Raw genomic sequence first — 16,318 nt, 5'->3', positions numbered from 1 at the left:
GCTACAAATATTCTCTTTGAGTAGGAGCTGTTCAAAGTCGTACATGCTGTGTCTTTAAAAGTCCAGAAAGCAAGTCCCCTCTTTATCTTTAAGACTCTCCCTCCCTCCCTCCCTCTCTCTCTCTCTTCTTGTGCTTGCAAAGTCTCCTCTAATCCACTCAGATAATTAGTTAATTGATGGCAGCTTCTTTGGATATCACTCTTGGTCCTTGCCAGCTAAATCATTTTGCTCCTCTGGCGGGAATTAAAATAGAATAGAGTAGAGTAGAACAGAACAGAACAGAACAGAACAGAACAGAACAGAATAGAATAGATTTTTTTATTGGCCAAGTGTGATTGGACACACAAGGAATTTGTCCTGGTGCATATGCTCTCAGTGTACATAAAAGAAAAGATAACTTCATCAAGAATCATAAGATACAACACTTAATGATAGTCATAGGATACAAATAAGCAATCAGGAAACAATCTCAATATAAATCTTAAGGATACAAGCAACAAAGTTACAGTCATAAAGTCATAAGTGGAAAGAGATTGGTGATGGGAACGATGAGAAGATTAATAGTAGTGCAGATTTAGTAAATAGTTTGACAGTGTGGAGGGAATTATTTGTTTAGCAGAGTGATGGCGTTCGGGAAGAAACTGTTCTTGTGTCTAGTTGTTCTGGTGGGCAGTGCTCTATAGCGTCCTTTTGAGGGTAGGAGTTGAAACAGTTTATGTCCAGGATGTGAGGGGTCTATAAATATTTTCACAGCCCTCTTTTTGACTCGTGCAGTATACAGGTCCTCAATGGAAGGCAGGTTGGTAGTCATTGTTTTTTTCTGCCGTTCTAATGATCCTCTGAAGTCTCTGTCTGTCTTGTTGGGTTGCAGAACCAAACCAGACAGTTATGGAGGTGCAGATGACAGACTTCATAATTCCTCTGTAGAACTGGATCAGCAGCTCTTTGGGCAGTTGGAGCTTTCTAAGTTGGTGCAGAAAGAACATTCTTTGTTGTCCTTTATTGATGATGTTTTTGATGTTAGCTGTCCATTTTAGATCTTGTGATATGGTAGAACCTAGAAATTGGAAGGTTTCTACTGTAGATACGGAGTTGTCTAGTATTGTAAGAGGTGGAAGTATGGAAGGGTTTCTTCTAAGGTCTACCACCATTCCTACGGTTTTGAGTGTGTTCGGTTCCAGATTGTTCCGGTCGCACCACGAGGCTAGTTGTTCAACCTCCCGTCTGTATGCAGATTCATTGTTGATGAAAGACAGGTTCTTCCGTCATCCCAGTTGGGGTGGCCTTGAGGGATTCTGTCCTTCAAGGCCATATCCTCTACGACCACCTTCACCATGGATAGGTGGTACCTCTATTTAGTTGCTTTGTTCCTACCCTTGTGTGCAAGTCACTAAAGATATAAAGCTGGGCTCTGAGGCTGGAAGAGCTGCCGAAATGTAACATGTCAGAAGCTGTGGTGAAATCCAATTTTTTTTTACTACTGTGGGTGTGGCTTGGTGGGCGTGGCAGGGGAAAAATACTGTAAAATCTCCATTCCCACCCCACTCCAAGGGAGTGCAGGCGTCTGGCAGTCAGCAGAAGTAGCCTGCAGGACTGCACTCTAACCACTGCGCCTCATACTGCAAGACCGGTTCTCCTCTCTCCGAGTTGATAGGAGCTTCATCAACGTTAGCATTGCACAGTTTATAGCTCCCTGTTCCACCCAGGTTGTAGTTTGCGGCAGGTAAAAAAGGCCCTTAATTAGCTTGTTCAGTACTACACGTAGCGGCTGGGGAACCTTTCCGTATGGCAGCGTGGCTTCTCCGTCGTTGGCCAACAGGGCTCTGAGATGGCTTAGATGATTAAGGACTTTGAATATTGGGACGAGGAGGTTTCTAGCCAATTCAGCTACATCCACGGCCTCGCAGGGAAAATCGTGTTCCAGATCCGTTTATAATTATATCTGTTAACCCCGTTCGGTGATATATTTCATTCTGCAGATAATTCTTTTCATCCCGAGAGTAGCTTTTGAGAAGCAGAGCTATGTTGGCTGCTGCTAAGGGCAGGAAAAAAAGACAAGTGGACTTACAACAGTTCATTTAGTGCAGGGGTCTCCAACCTTGGCAACTTTAAGCCTGGAGGACTTCAACTCCCAGAATGCCCCAGCCAGCAAAGCTGGGAGTTGAAGTCCACCAGGCTTAAAGTTGCCAAAGTTGGAGACCTCTGATTTAGTGACCCTTCGAAGTTACAACAGCATTGAAAAAAGTGAAAAGCAAAGGTCAGCTTCGCATAATTTAACAACCGATTTGCCCAGAATCAAAAATGTGAGCACGCGTCCCTTGCGCACATCAGAGGTGGGTTTCAGCAGGTTCTGACCAGTTCTGGAGAACAGGTAGTGGAAATTTTGAGTAGTTCGGAGAACCGGGAGTAAAAATTCTGACTGGCCCTGCCCCCATCTATTCTCTGCCTCCCGAGTCCCAGCTCATCAGGAGGAAATGGGGATTTTGCTTAACAAAATCCCCTGGAGTGCAGTGTGCATGGAGATTTTGCAGTATCCTTCCCCTGCCACGCCCACCAAGCAATGCCACACCCACGGAACCGGTAGTAAAAAAATTTGAAACCCTCCACTGGCGCACATGCGCGCTGCATCAAAAACACGGCGATTGTATAAGACGGGATAGCGCCGGGGCGAGTGGGCGGGCTCAGCCGCTGGCCGTAACAAACGGTTCGCCCGAACTTGCTTAATCCTACCTTTGTTTACGAGGATTTTTCACACTTGCCCCCGTTGCCATGGTCCCTACGGTCATATGATCAAAATTGGGACGCTTGGCAGCCGTCTCCTATTTACGTGATCCTCTTTTGCGACCTTCTGGAAGACAAAAGTCAGCGGCAAAGCCAGATTGGCTTAACAACCACGTGACTTATTTAACCGCCGCAGTGATTCAGTTTGCAACCAGTGGCAAGGAAGGTCATAAAATGGGGCAAAATTCACAACCCCTTGTCTTGCTCAGCAACCAAATATGTGGAATCCGTCGTGGTCATAAGTTGAGGGCTTTGCTCACCTAAGGGCTGCAGAGAGGACCAAAGACTCCCTCAAATTGTACCGCTGGACGCAATCTGCGTCGCGTTCTGTAAGTTTTTCATCTTTTCATCTTCTCGTTTAATATTATTCTGGAAAGATCTGGCGTTGGGAGCACTTACTTTCATCAAATCATGTATATTTAATAGCAGTTTAAATAGCCCAGAGTAATTTTTTCATTAATCAGAAGTAACTTTCATTAAAAATAGATGGGAGATTCCCAAGTCGATTCAGCCCTGTGTCATTAGACACAGTGAATTATGCTAGGTGGGCTGTAGGGTGCCAGATGAAGAAGGCTGGTTCCAGAAGGTCCTTGACTTACGACCACAGTTGGAACCGGCATTTCGGTGACTAACCAAGGCGGTTGTTAAGTGAGTTGCGCCCAATTTTGTGATTTTCTCTTTTCTGGTTTTTTTTTGCCACGGCTGATAAGTAAATTGCTATGCGGTCATTAAGCAAATCCGACTTTCCCCGCCAGCTAGGAAGGTTGCATTCCCACGACCTTGGGATACAGCATCCATGGTAAATGCATGTCAGCTGCCAAGATCACAGGATCAAAGGATGCCCTTTGATAGTTACAAGGGCCGGGATCAGTTCAGGGGTGAAATGCTCCCAATTTGGACCGGATCGCCTGATCCGGTAGCGATAGTGGCAGGTGGTTCGGAGAACCGATAGCAAAAATCCCTGCCCTCCCCCACCCCATGCCCAGCTGAGCCACGTGATTATAAGAGCCTTTTTTTTTATTTTTAAAAGCATTTTTTACGACCTATTCAGTTGAAGAGGTTGTAAAAAAATGCTTTTAAAAGGTTAAAAAAAAGGCTCTGACGATCCCAGCTGAGCCGTGGGATCATCAGAGCCTTTTTTTTACTTTTAAAAGCAATTTTTTTACAACCATCAGAGGTTTGTTTGTTTTTTTACTTTTAAAAGCATTTTTTCTTCGGCTGAAAAAATGCTTTTAAAAGTGAAAAAAAAGTTTTTAAAAAAGGCTCTGACGATCACGCGGCTCAGCTGGGATCGTCAGAGCCTTTTAAAAGCATTTTTCTACAACCTCTTCGGCCAAAGAGATTGTAAAAAAAATGCTTTTAAAAGTTAAAAAAAAAAAAGTTGGCCACGCCCACCCAGTCACATTACGCTCCCCCCCCCAAGCCACGCCTATAGAACTGATAATAACAAATTTTACATTTCACCACTGGATCAGTTGTAAGTTGTAACTTCAAAGGGCCACTAAACGAATTGGTGTTAAGTCAAGGCTGGCTGTGCCAGTTGAATGAGAGTTCAGAATTCCAATTTAGAGTTGCTAGTCCAAAACGAGGCACGGTTTTGAGCCAAGGAATCCCGGTATTTGAGGGGGCTCCTACAAAGATGAGGTGTGTGTGTGTGTGAAACTGTTTCCCAAAGCATCAAAAGGCAAGATGAGAAACGATGGATGGAAACTGACCAAGGAGAGAGAAGAAACCAAAAAATTAAGGTATAGGTTGTCCTGCTTGAGCAGGGGGCTGGACTAGAAGACCTCCAGGGTCCCTTCCAGCTCATTCATTCTATTCTAAGGAGAAATTTCTTAACCGTGAGAGCAATCAACGGATGGAACAGAAGTTGCCTTCAGAAGTTGTGGGGGCTTCATCACTGGAGGCTTCACTGGACAGTCACTTGTCTGTAATGGTATAGGGTTCCCCTGCTCGAGCAGGGGGTTGGACTAGAAGACCTCTAAGGTCCCTTCCACAACGCTATTATTCTATGTTCTACGTTGAAAAGAGCCACAAGCCTAAATCCTTCGTTTGGGTGCCATTCCTGCTTCGCTTAATGATTGTCCTGGAGACTGGAAGCAAACTGGCAGGGGGAATCTGTCTTGTGCCCCCACACCCCATTTCCTGCCGTTCAGATACAATAAGACAGGGAATACTTCTTAATATGGGATTTGTTTTATTAATGGTTAGAAAACTGAAGTAGAAAGCAGAAATTGGGAAAATACGACTATGTATACTGTTATATAATACCAAACATTATTCTTACGATGTGTATGTAAATATCAGAAGTTGAAAGATTATTACTACCCTGTTCCCCCCCAAAATAAGATATTCCTCTGATAATAAGCCCAATCGGGCTTTTGAGTGCATGGCAGTAAGGCCAAGTGCTTATTTCAGGGTTCAAAAAAAATATAAGACAGGGTCTTATTTTCGAGGAAACACGGTATGTATGCGTAACTAGTATGATTAGCATTATCATTATGTATAAAGTAAATTGATCCGTACTAAGCACCTATGAATGTAAAATAAATAAATAAGTAAATTAATTTAATAATAATAATAATAATAATAATAATAATAATAATAATAATAATAATAATAATAATAATATGATACAAAAATCCACCTACAATCCAATCTGCCGACTTTGCAACAACAAAGTCGAAACTGTTTCACATTTAATATGTGAATGCAGCAAAATTGCACAAACTGATTACAAAGCTAGACACGACCGAGTTAATCCACTGGTCATTATGTAAAAAATAGGATTTGCCTGTATCCAAAAAGTCATGGGAACATAAAGTGGAAAAAGTTATAGAAAATGAGAAGGTGAAGATCTTGTGGGACTTTTGAATACAGACGGATCGTCACTTGGAACACAACACGCCAGATATCACAGTTATCGAAAACAGAAATGTACAATTTATTGACATCGCGGTACCAGGAGACGCCAGAGTCGAAGAAAAAGAACTGGAAAAAATCATGAAATATCACAACCTGGCCATTGAAACTACACGGCTATGGATAAAACATGTGATACCCATTGTCATCGGGGCACTTGGTACCATATCCAAGAATTTTACAAGATACATCAACAAATTGCAGCTTTCTGCAAATAACACCAGCGGAACTGCAAAAAACTGCGCTACTTGGAACATTGTACATCTTAAGAAGGTGCATGGTTGATATACCTAGGACGCTGGCAGCAACCCGTATCAACCATTAGCACCAGTCAGTGGTATTTGTGATGCATTTTTGAATGTTCAGTTGACCGAGTTTCATGTTTAATGAATAAAGTATATTTGTTGTTGTTAGTTGCGAAGTCATGTCCGACCCATCGCGACCCCCTGGACAACGTTCCTCCAGGCCTTCCTGTCCTCTACCATCCTCTGGAGTCCATTGAAGCTCACGCCAACTGCTTCAGTGACTCCATCCAGCCACCTCGTTCTCTGTCGTCCCCTTCTTCTTTTGCCCTCAATCTTTCCCAGCATTCGGCTCTTCTCCAGTGAGTCCTTCCTTCTCATTAGGTGGCCAAAGTATTGGAGTTTCCTCTTCAGGATCTGGCCTTCTAAAGAGCAGTCAGGGTTGATCTCCTCTAGGACTGACTGGTTGGATCGCCTTGCAGTCCAAGGGACTCGCAGGAGTCTTCTCCAGCACCAGAGTATATAGTAGTAGTAGTACTAGTAGTACTAGTAGTAATAATAATAATAATAATAATAATATAATAATAATAATAATAATAATAATAATAATAATAATAATAATAATAATAATAATAATAATAATAATAATAGTAATAAAAGATACAATAAGCCAGGGTTGATTTAAACGCTGGCTTCTTTTTCCTCTGCTAACACAGCTGCCATGGTTGTGCATTTTTCCCTTGAAAAGGTGCGCTCTGCATTTTCCATTAAAGATGCTCTTTAAAATTAAGGATCAGGGAGGGGCTGTGCTTCAGGCTACCGAAGCTCTCCTCTGATGTCTAAATTCCTTTCTCCACTCTGCTTTCTCTGATCTCTCTGTCTTTTTTTTTTTCTTTACTTCAAGCCAATCTCAGCCGCCTTGAGAATTAGCTACCCGCTGTTAAAAGACGGCTACAATTTCAGGATGTTGAATCTGTTTGCAACAGCGAAGCCAATGCTCAATGCAGGCCCTCTTGGGCGCACAGGTGGGTTGTGGGGAGGTTTGTTAACAAACCAATTTCTTTCCTTCCCCAGACTGAATGTTTCAACTACATCCGCTTCCTCCAGACTTACAACAGCTCTCATATGTACACTTGTGGCACGTACGCCTTCCAGCCCAAATGCGGCTACATTGTGAGTAGAGCAAGAAACGTTTTTTTTTTCCCATACGAGATACACTTTAAGCAAGCCCAGCTTGTCGTGGGAGTTTATTAAATAGCCTGTTGTTCTTTTTTCCCGTGCCTTTTTCAGGATCTGGCCACCTTCTCCTTGGACAGATTCTCCTTTGAGGAAGGCAAGGGCAAATGTCCCTACGATCCTGCCAAGGGATACACGAGCCTCATTGTGGGTAAGTGACCATCGGGATGTGGGTGGGTGGGTGTGCTCGGTTTGGTGCTAAAAGGAGAGGAGAGGATGATGGGACTCATATTGCCGAGGAGGATTTCTCAAAAGGGCAAAAGGGAAGAGCCAGCTTCTGCAGACCTTCTCCTGCCTGGTGACTTTACCCATGATAAGGGGATGCGGTGGCTCAGAGGTTAAGATGCTGAGCTTGTCGATCGAGAGGTCGGCAGTTTAGCGATTCGAATCCCTAGTGCCGTGTAATGGAGTGAGCTCCTGTTACTTATCCCAGCTTCTGCCAACCTAGCAGTTTGAAAGCAGGTAAAAAATGCAAGTAGAAAAACAGGGACCACCTTTGGTGGGAAGGGAACAGTGTTCCGTGCGCTTTTGGCGTTAAGTCATGCCGGCCACATGACCACAGAGACGTCTTTGGACAGCGCTGGATCTTTGGCTTTGTAACAGAGTTGAGCACCGCCCCGTAGAGTCAGGAACGACTAGCACATATGTGCGAGGGGAACCTTTACCTTACTCACGATAAACCAGCCTTTCTCAACTTCGGCAATTTTAAGAGGTGTGGACTTCAACTTCTAGAATTTCCCAGCCAGTTTCCAGAACTTGGATAAGATAAAAGGATGGGATGGGATGGGATGGGATGGGATGGGATGGGGAGAATAGCAATAGCAATAGCACATAGACTTATATACCACTTCACAGTGCTTTACAGCCCTCTCTAAGTGGTTTACAATGTCAGCCTATTGCCCCCAACAATCTGGGTCCTCATTTTATCCACCTTGGAAGGCTGGAAGGCTGAGTTGACCTTGAGCTGGTCAGGATCAAACTCCTGGCGGAAGGAAGGAAGGAAGGAAGGAAGGAAGGAAGGAAGGAAGGAAGGAAGGAAGGAAGGAAGGAAGGAAGGAAGGACACTTAGACTTGCTTCACAATACTTCACAGCCCTCTCTAAGCGGTTTACAGAGTCAGCCTCTTGCCCCCAAGAATCTGGGTCCTCATTTGACTGACCTCAGAAGGATGGAAGGCTGAGTCAACCTTGAGCCTGGTGAGATTCAAACTGCCAAATTGCAGGCAGCCGACAGCCAGCAGAAGTGGCCTGCAGTACTGCACTCTAACCACTGCACCACTGCGGCGAATAGAATAGAATAGAATAGAATAGAATAGAATAGAATAGAATAGAATAGAATAGACTAAGGGGAGATAACTTCTATTGTCACTTTTATTCTGAACACAATAGCACACATTAAAAACTCTTGAGAGTTAGCAAAGCTGATACTCTATGGTACAAAGCTATTACAGAATTTAGTTGTTCTGCTTCAGATACCGTGAAGCCCCCTCCCCGAAGGTAACAAAGAAAACCAGTCATGGAGAGAATGTGTAGCATCCCTGACAATACAGCGGAGCCTGGTCGAGTATCGCTTATATGCTGTGCCCTGAATTACGGGAATTGAAATCCATACCTCTTAAAGCTGCCAAAATTGAGAAACACGACCCTTTGACAGCTGAGCGTATCTACTCTTCGGAATCTGATAGGAGCTCCAGTTTCCCCTTTAGCTGGGCTAATGCTTTTTCTTTGCCTCTTTCAGAGGAAGAGTTGTATTCCGCAACCCACAACAACTTCCTGGGTACCGATCCTGTGATCCTGCGCAACCTGGGCCCCCAGTATCCCGTTAAGACTGAGCACCTGCCTACGTGGCTGAATGGTGAGATGCTACAAGGAGATGTTTCTTCCATGGGTCTTCTCAGTGTAGTTACACAAGGATTTTCCTTTGTGAACCAACGTTTTCTGTGCTGGGCAGTGGGAGGATTAAGATGCATGCGCTACATATTGGACATATCTGCTGCTTATATTGTTGTTGTTGTGGCCTGTCAGCGGATCTGGCAGCAGATTTGGACAGTGAGGAGGTTGGGGAGGTACATGGGCCAATCCTGGAATCTGGGGAAGGCTCTGCGTCGGAGGCAGAGATGGGGTCAGGGCCATCTGACAGTTGTCAGCTGCCTTCTGAGTCGGACAACAGTGAGGTAGAAGAACAGCTGGATCCTGTTCCCAGTGTGAGTATGCACAGAGCTGCCTGGAGAAGGGAACAGCTAAGGAACAAGGGTCGACTCAGGAGTAAAGCCACAGGTGGACGGTGAATGGCCTCTCCCATAGGGAATAAAGAGGAGCGAAGGGGAGGGGAGTTTGCAGGAGACAATTAGTTCATTTGGGTGAAGATCTGTTCCTGCATTTTTGCCAAGTATCATGAGTTACAGTGTAGAATCTGAAAGATATCGGCCTGGCCACTCTCCAAGCCTGACAAAGGCCGGTAATTGTGAACTATCTTGAAAGACTGTGGGAGAGGAAAGACTTTGCTGGAGAGGAATTCACTGTCAATTAAATAAAAGGGGTTTATCGGGACGAAGACTTGGCTTTGTCCTGCTGGGGAAGCCTACTTCAGAACCATTTTTTGCATTGCTCTACTGGGCTTGGAGTAATGTACACTCATCATTGTGTCTTCAGCACTGGCTTGATTTGCATAACATGCTAGGTTGCATTCAGATGAGTACGGTCACAGTCTGGTCAATACTGACGTAGCATGTTGTTGAAGGCAAGCTGCGATGTTCATTCAGAATATGGTGGAATTCATGTGATGTGAATGTGGAATTTAGCTGGGCTTCTAAGATCACGATTGTGGCAGAAAACTCAATAGCCACTAGATGGCAACAAAGAGTTTGATCTTTCTGTATCTCCTGGCAGCCATTTCTTTGCCGCCATCTATGGATAGCTGCGGAGTAGTACATTGTGGAATTGTTGCCAATTTGCCATCTGGATTAGAAAGGGGGCGCGCAGAAAGTTATCTTATATCATCAGATCCCACTTGGAGAGGTGTTTGGCAGAGGTCTCGCACCGAATTTACTATGTCATCTCTTTAACCTGGACAGGGGCGTAGGCCGCCTTTGCGATAAATTACTTTTAATTTTGTTTTTAATTAACTGAAAATAAATCGGCGGGAAGCTGACATTTTTATTATACGTTCAAATTTTTCGATGCCGCCCAAATCTGACATTTTGTAAAGCAATGCGCCGGTCTCTGGCACCATCTAATTCCTGCCTCTTGTTCCATGCAAACCTTGCTGGCATTTTTAGAAAATAAAAATATTGGGAGGAGTGTATGTGTGTGTGTACGTGTGTGTATGGCTTCAATCCAGAGTTTGCTTTGGAAGTGCGCCCACCGCACAAGGAAAGTGGGCTGGTAAGAGAACATTCTGGGGTGTGTGCGCGAACACAGTACCTTCGGGGGAGACGAGAGTTTTTGTGACTGATTGGGTTTCCTGGAACAAAATGAGCCTTGAGACAGCCCCTCCCAGGAGTGTCGTGTACAAGTGAGCCCCTGACATGATCTTAAAATGATTTAGGTGCCCCATCTGACGAGATTTCATACTCCTTTAACTCGAGAAGGCAGAGATCTTACACAGGCCTAGAAGATTTTTACACTGGATTATACGGTAGACACGGATCAGAGGATGTTTGATGCTTCTTACGGCCAGGAGATTAGCCCTTCGACATTTGGAAGATGAATTTATAGTCCCCAAATACTCGGGGGGATGGAAGACCTGCTCTTACTCACAGCTCATGAATGAGTGGCTTCTAAATGCTGAATTATCTATGGATGTTTACAACGAAATACGGTCGTCTTTTTACTGAAACGGTTCTATAAAACTTCACATTGAGGTAGTCCGTGATTTAAAACAATTCATTTAATGACGGTTTAAAGTTACAACGGCGCTAAAAAAAAGGTGACTCGCCGCCGTTGTTCACACAACAATGGCAGCATCCTCGCGTGATCAAAATTCGGACGCTTGGCAACAGGTTCATATTTGTGATGGTCGCAGTGTCCCAGGGCAGCCGTGGTTTTCACTTACCTTCGCTACTGGTTCAGAAATGTGAATGCGCAGGGACGTCTGTGTTGTGTCTTGCCCGCTCTCACCGCAGCCGGGGTCTTCTTATCTGCTTCCGAACGCTGAAGAATGTCCTAGTATGCCTCCCAGCCCCAGCCCTGGCTCCATGCCCAGACAGGCTGAGGAGGAGGGGGCACCTCCCGGCCCCAGCCCTGGCTCCATGCCCAGGCAAACGGAGCAGCTAGACCCCTCCCCCTCCCCCACAGCATGTGAGCCTGAGGGAGGTTTATTACCAACAGCTGATGACTGGAGTGACGCTCGCTTCAGAAGAATTGATAGGCGGCGGCGTCAGAAGGAAGGGAGGGGCAGGCCTGGATAAGTGCTGAGTCATGGAGCCACACCCCATGGCCTATATAAAGGACCTGCTTTCTGGCATTCTCTGAGTCAGGCAAAGTCTAAACATATCTTGCTGAAGTCACTTTCTGGCCTCCTGCCTGCCCTGAGGACTTTGCTAGGACTTTGGCTGAGCTGCAGAGGCACGCCTGATTCGGATTTCCCTGACCCGGCCGTCAGTGGAGGAGTGGGACACGACAATCTGCGCATGCACAGAGCATCCATGGTGACGTCCAGGTGGGTGGGCGGAGCCTCCTGCCACCATCGCTACTGGTATGCCTGAACTGGGGCGAACCGGTAGAAACCCACCACTGGTCCCGACAGGCCTTCTGACAAGCAAAATCAATGGGGAAGCCAGATTCACTTAGCAACCGTGTGACTTACTTAAGCGCAGTGATCCACTTAGCAACGGTGTCAAAGAAGATTGTAAAATGAAGCAAAACTCGCTTAACAAAGGTCTCAGCTGATGTCATAAATTTTACATTGAGGATGACCTGTACGCATCTGATTGAACTCTGGATGTGTGCGCAGATATGAATTTCATATCCTGTGGCTTCTTTTTCCTTCTTTTCTGTTTTTTGTAATTTTATTTCTTTTCCTTTTCCTTTTCTGTTTCTTTTCTTTTCTTTTTTTTTAATTGAGTTTAAATGCATGTCTGTTTGGTGAGAATTGAGGGGATCTACTTGCCTCTAAGCGTCTAAGGGACACAGTGGCTCATTGGCTAAGACGCTGAGCTTGTCGATTAAAAGGTCGGCAGTTCGGCAGTTCGAATCCCTAGTGCCATGTAACGGGGTGAGCTCCTGCTACTTGTCCCCGCTTCTGCCAACCTAGCAGTTCGAAAGCATGTAAAAAAAAATGCAAGTAGAAAAATAGGGACCAACTTTGGTGGGAAGGGAACAGTGTTCCATGCGCCTTTGGCGTTGAGTCATGCCGGCCACATGACCATGGAGACATCTTTGGACAGTGCTGGCTCTTTGGCTTTGTAACTGAGATGCGCACCGCCCCCTGGAGTCAGGAACAACTAGCACATATGTGCAAGGCGAACTTTTACCTTCCTTTCTTTCTTTCTTTCTTTCTTTCTTTCTTTCTTTCTTTCTTTCTTTTTATTTATTTATTTATTTATTTATTTATTTTATTAATTGCATTTGTATACCGCCCTTCTCCCGAAGGACTCAGGGTGGTTAACAGCCAATTAAAAGATACAATAAATATACAATAAAAACAAAACTAAGAATTTATATAAATAGTGGCCAAAATTAAAAACTAAGTAATATAAAAACTAAAACCCCAATTAAAATTACTTAATCAGGCTAGCCCGGCTCGACGGAATAAAAGAGTCTTCAGTTCACGGCGGAAAGTCCGAAGGTCGGGGAGTTGACGAAGCCCCGGAGGCAGCTCATTCCAGAGGGCAGGAGCCCCCACAGAGAAGGCCCTACCCCTGGGGGTCACCAGACGACATTGTTTCACCGACGGCACCCCAAGGAGGCCCTCCCTGTGGGAGCGCACAGGTCGGTGGGTGGCTGTTTGTGGCAGTAGGCGGTCCCGTAAATAGCCTGGTCCTAAGCCATGGAGCGCTTTGAAGATGGTAATCAACACCTTGAATTGCACCCGAAAGACCACCGGAAGCCAGTGCAGCACACGCAGGATAGGTGTTATATGGGAGCCACGGGGTGCTCCCTCTATCACCCGCGCGGCCGCATTCTGGACCAGTTGGACCTTTACTCGCCTCTCCTGTGTTTCCCTGACAATAAGACCAGGTCTTTTATTAATTTCTGCTCCAAAAGCTGCATTAGGTCTTATTTTTGGAGAAATACGGTACTAAATGCCTCCATCTGGCTGAAAATCTTAACTGGGGTTTATTTTTTAGGTAGGGCTTATATTACAAGCATCCTGAAAAACCAAGCTAGGGCTTATTTTCCAGTTGGGTCTTGGCTTTTTGGGGAAATACGGTATTTATCTCGATCCTCTTTCTCTCTGCAGAACCCCACTTTGTGGGCTCGGCATTCGTCCAGGAGAGCAAAGGCAGCGATATCGGAGATGACGACAAAGTTTACTTCTTCTTCAGCGAGCGAGCGGTGGAATATGATTGCGACATCGACCAGGTGGTAGCCCGAGTGGCTCGGATCTGCAAGGTAGGTAGTGGTGCACTTCTTTCGGGGGGTGGTCTCAGGTCTGGAAGGACTTCTGAACCAATCTTGGGGAGTGAGCTTTTCTAGGACAATCTAAGGGGAGATGGGAATGGCCTGGACTAGGAATTGAAAGCTGCGTCCAAAATTCAGATCTTTGGCAACTGCTTCAGGTTTATGACGGCTGCAGTGTCCCAGGGTCATGGCAACGAGCATGTATTTATGACCATTGTTGTGTCCTGGGGGTCATGAGGTCACTTTTTGTAGCCTTCTGATCAGCAAAGTCAAGGGGAAAGTCCAGATTTACTTAACAACCGTGTTACCAACTTAACAACTGCAGCGATTCCCGCGGCAAGGAAGGTCGTAAAATAAGGGCAAAACTCACTGAACAACTGTATCGTTTAAGGACAGAAACGTTGGGCTCAATCAGGGATGAAATCCAGCAGGTTCCGACAGGTTCTGGAGAACCGGTAGCGGAAATTTTGAGTAGTTCGGGGAACCGGCAAATGCCACCTCTGGCTGGCCCCAGAGTGGGGTGGGAATGGGGATTTTGCAGTAACCTTTCCCTGGAGTGGGGAGGAAATGGGGATTTTGCAGTATCCTTCCCCTGGAGTGGGAGGGAATGGGGATTTTGCAGTAACCTTCCTCTGGAGTGGGGAGGGAATGGGGATTTTGCAGTAACCTTCCTCTGGAGTGGGGAGGGAATGGGGATTTTGCAGTAACTTTCCTCTGGAGTGGGGAGGGAATGGGGATTTTGCAGTATCCTTCCCTCAGGAGTGGGGAGGGAATGGGGATTTTGCAGTATCCTTCCCCTGGAGTGGGGAGGGAATGGGGATTTTGCAGTATCCTTCCCCTGCCACGCCCACCAAGCCATGCCCACCAAGCCACATCACACCCACCAAGCCACGCCCACAGAACCGGTAGTAAAAAAAAATTGGATTTCACCACTGGGCTCAGTTGTGGTCGTAAGTTGAGGACTTCCTTGTAACATACAATGATGGTGTCCTGCAGCTTTTCCTCATGTGGCTCCCTCTAGAGGTTGGCATGGAAATTGCAGTTATTGGCGCTCCTGGTTGGGAACTCCAGGGGAAGAAAATAACACCTCAACGCCAATCGGGCACAGAGGGGAGATTAAAGGCCATTCTTTTTTTCGGTCGTTGCAGGGCGATGTCGGCGGTGCCCGTACTTTGCAGAAAAGGTGGACGACCTTCCTGAAGGCCCGGCTGCTGTGCTCGATTCCAGAGCAGCAGCTACACTTCAATCGGATCCAGGGGACTTACACACTGAATGGTGACCACTGGCGCGAAACCAGCTTTTTCGGAGTCTTCCAAGCGCGCTGGTAAGGCCCGATGTGGTTTTTCAGAGGACAAGGGCTCTAATAGTGCTGATACGTTTGAAAGTTGGCTGCAGGGTTGTTGTTTTTTAAGCGGGAGACACCGGTAGATTCATTTCCCCTTTTTAGAAAGAAGTGAGCTTGGGCTCCATTAAGGCTGTGAAGGAATCTTTTCTGTGCGTCCCAGGTAAAAACCAGGAAGAGATCGCATCACACTGTCGGGACTTCTGTCCGGACCTTTTTTTCCACAGTTTTCTAAGATATTCTCCAATATATAAGGGGTTGCCACAAAGAAGAGGGAGTCAAGCTATTCTCCTAAGCACCTGAGGGTAGAACAAGAAGCAATGGGTGGAAACTAATCAAGGAGAGAAGCAACTTAGAACTAAGGAGAAATTTCCTGACAGTTAGAACAATTAATCAGTGGAACAACTTGCTACCAGAAATTGTGAATGCTCCAATACTGGAAGTTTTTAAGAAAATGTTGGATAACCATTTGCCTGAAGTGGTGTAGAGTCCCTTCCAACTCTGTTATTCTATTCTATTCTATTCTATTCTATTCTATTCTATTCTATTCTATTCTATTCTATTCTATTCTATTCTATTCTATTCTATTCCTATTCTTCCATTCTATTATTCTTCCATTCTATTGTTCTGTTCTGTTCTGTTCTGTTCTGTTCTGTTCTATTCTATTCTATTCTATTCTATTCTATTCTATTCTATTCTATTCTACTCTACTCTACTCTACTCTACTCTATCTCTATCTCTATCTCTATCTCTATCTCTATCTCTATCTCTATCTCTATCCCTATCCCTATCCTTATCCCTATCCCTTTTCTTCTATTCCTAGTCTTCTATTTCTAGTCTTCTATCTCTTCTCTTTTATTTTATTATTCTAGTCTAGTCTAGTCTATCCTATTCCCATTCTTCTATTCTATTTCTATTCTTCTATTCTCTTCTATTATTTTCTTGTATTCTCTTCTCTTCTCTTCTCTTTTCTTCTCTGCAGAGCCCCTTGTCTCACTTGCATTGATCTAACACAGGGGTCCCCAACCCCCCTGGGGCCTCAGTCCACTCCCAGGCCTTGAGCTATTCAGAACCGACCCCACAGAAGTGACGGGAGAGTGTGTATGTGCATTCCCATTTGTGTGAGTAGTGGGTGAACGCGTGTGCATGCAAGCGCTCCCATTTGTGCAGGCAGCGGGTGCGTGTGTCTACTGCTTGTGCAAATGGAGCCGCGTGCTTGCAGGCTTGGAATCG

At 45.3% G+C, this 16,318-nt stretch overlaps 1 protein-coding gene across 2 annotated transcripts in view; it reads left to right on the top strand.

The window, feature by feature from the left end:
* Positions 1-16,318, top strand: part of SEMA4C (semaphorin 4C) — a 118,044-nt gene that overhangs the window by 79,997 nt on the left and 21,729 nt on the right. For both annotated transcript variants that reach the window (XM_058194213.1, XM_058194214.1), the window contains exons 5-9: positions 7,020-7,118; positions 7,236-7,332; positions 8,918-9,034; positions 13,583-13,734; positions 14,892-15,067. In XM_058194213.1, coding sequence (XP_058050196.1) covers positions 7,020-7,118; positions 7,236-7,332; positions 8,918-9,034; positions 13,583-13,734; positions 14,892-15,067 — 641 coding nt within the window. The remainder of the gene's footprint in view (positions 1-7,019; positions 7,119-7,235; positions 7,333-8,917; positions 9,035-13,582; positions 13,735-14,891; positions 15,068-16,318) is intronic.

Source organism: Ahaetulla prasina, chromosome 9, assembly GCF_028640845.1.
Source record: "Ahaetulla prasina isolate Xishuangbanna chromosome 9, ASM2864084v1, whole genome shotgun sequence".
Lineage (NCBI taxonomy): Eukaryota > Metazoa > Chordata > Lepidosauria > Squamata > Colubridae > Ahaetulla > Ahaetulla prasina.
Note: the sequence above shows the minus strand (reverse complement) of the source record. Positions and strands in the feature narration are given on the sequence as shown.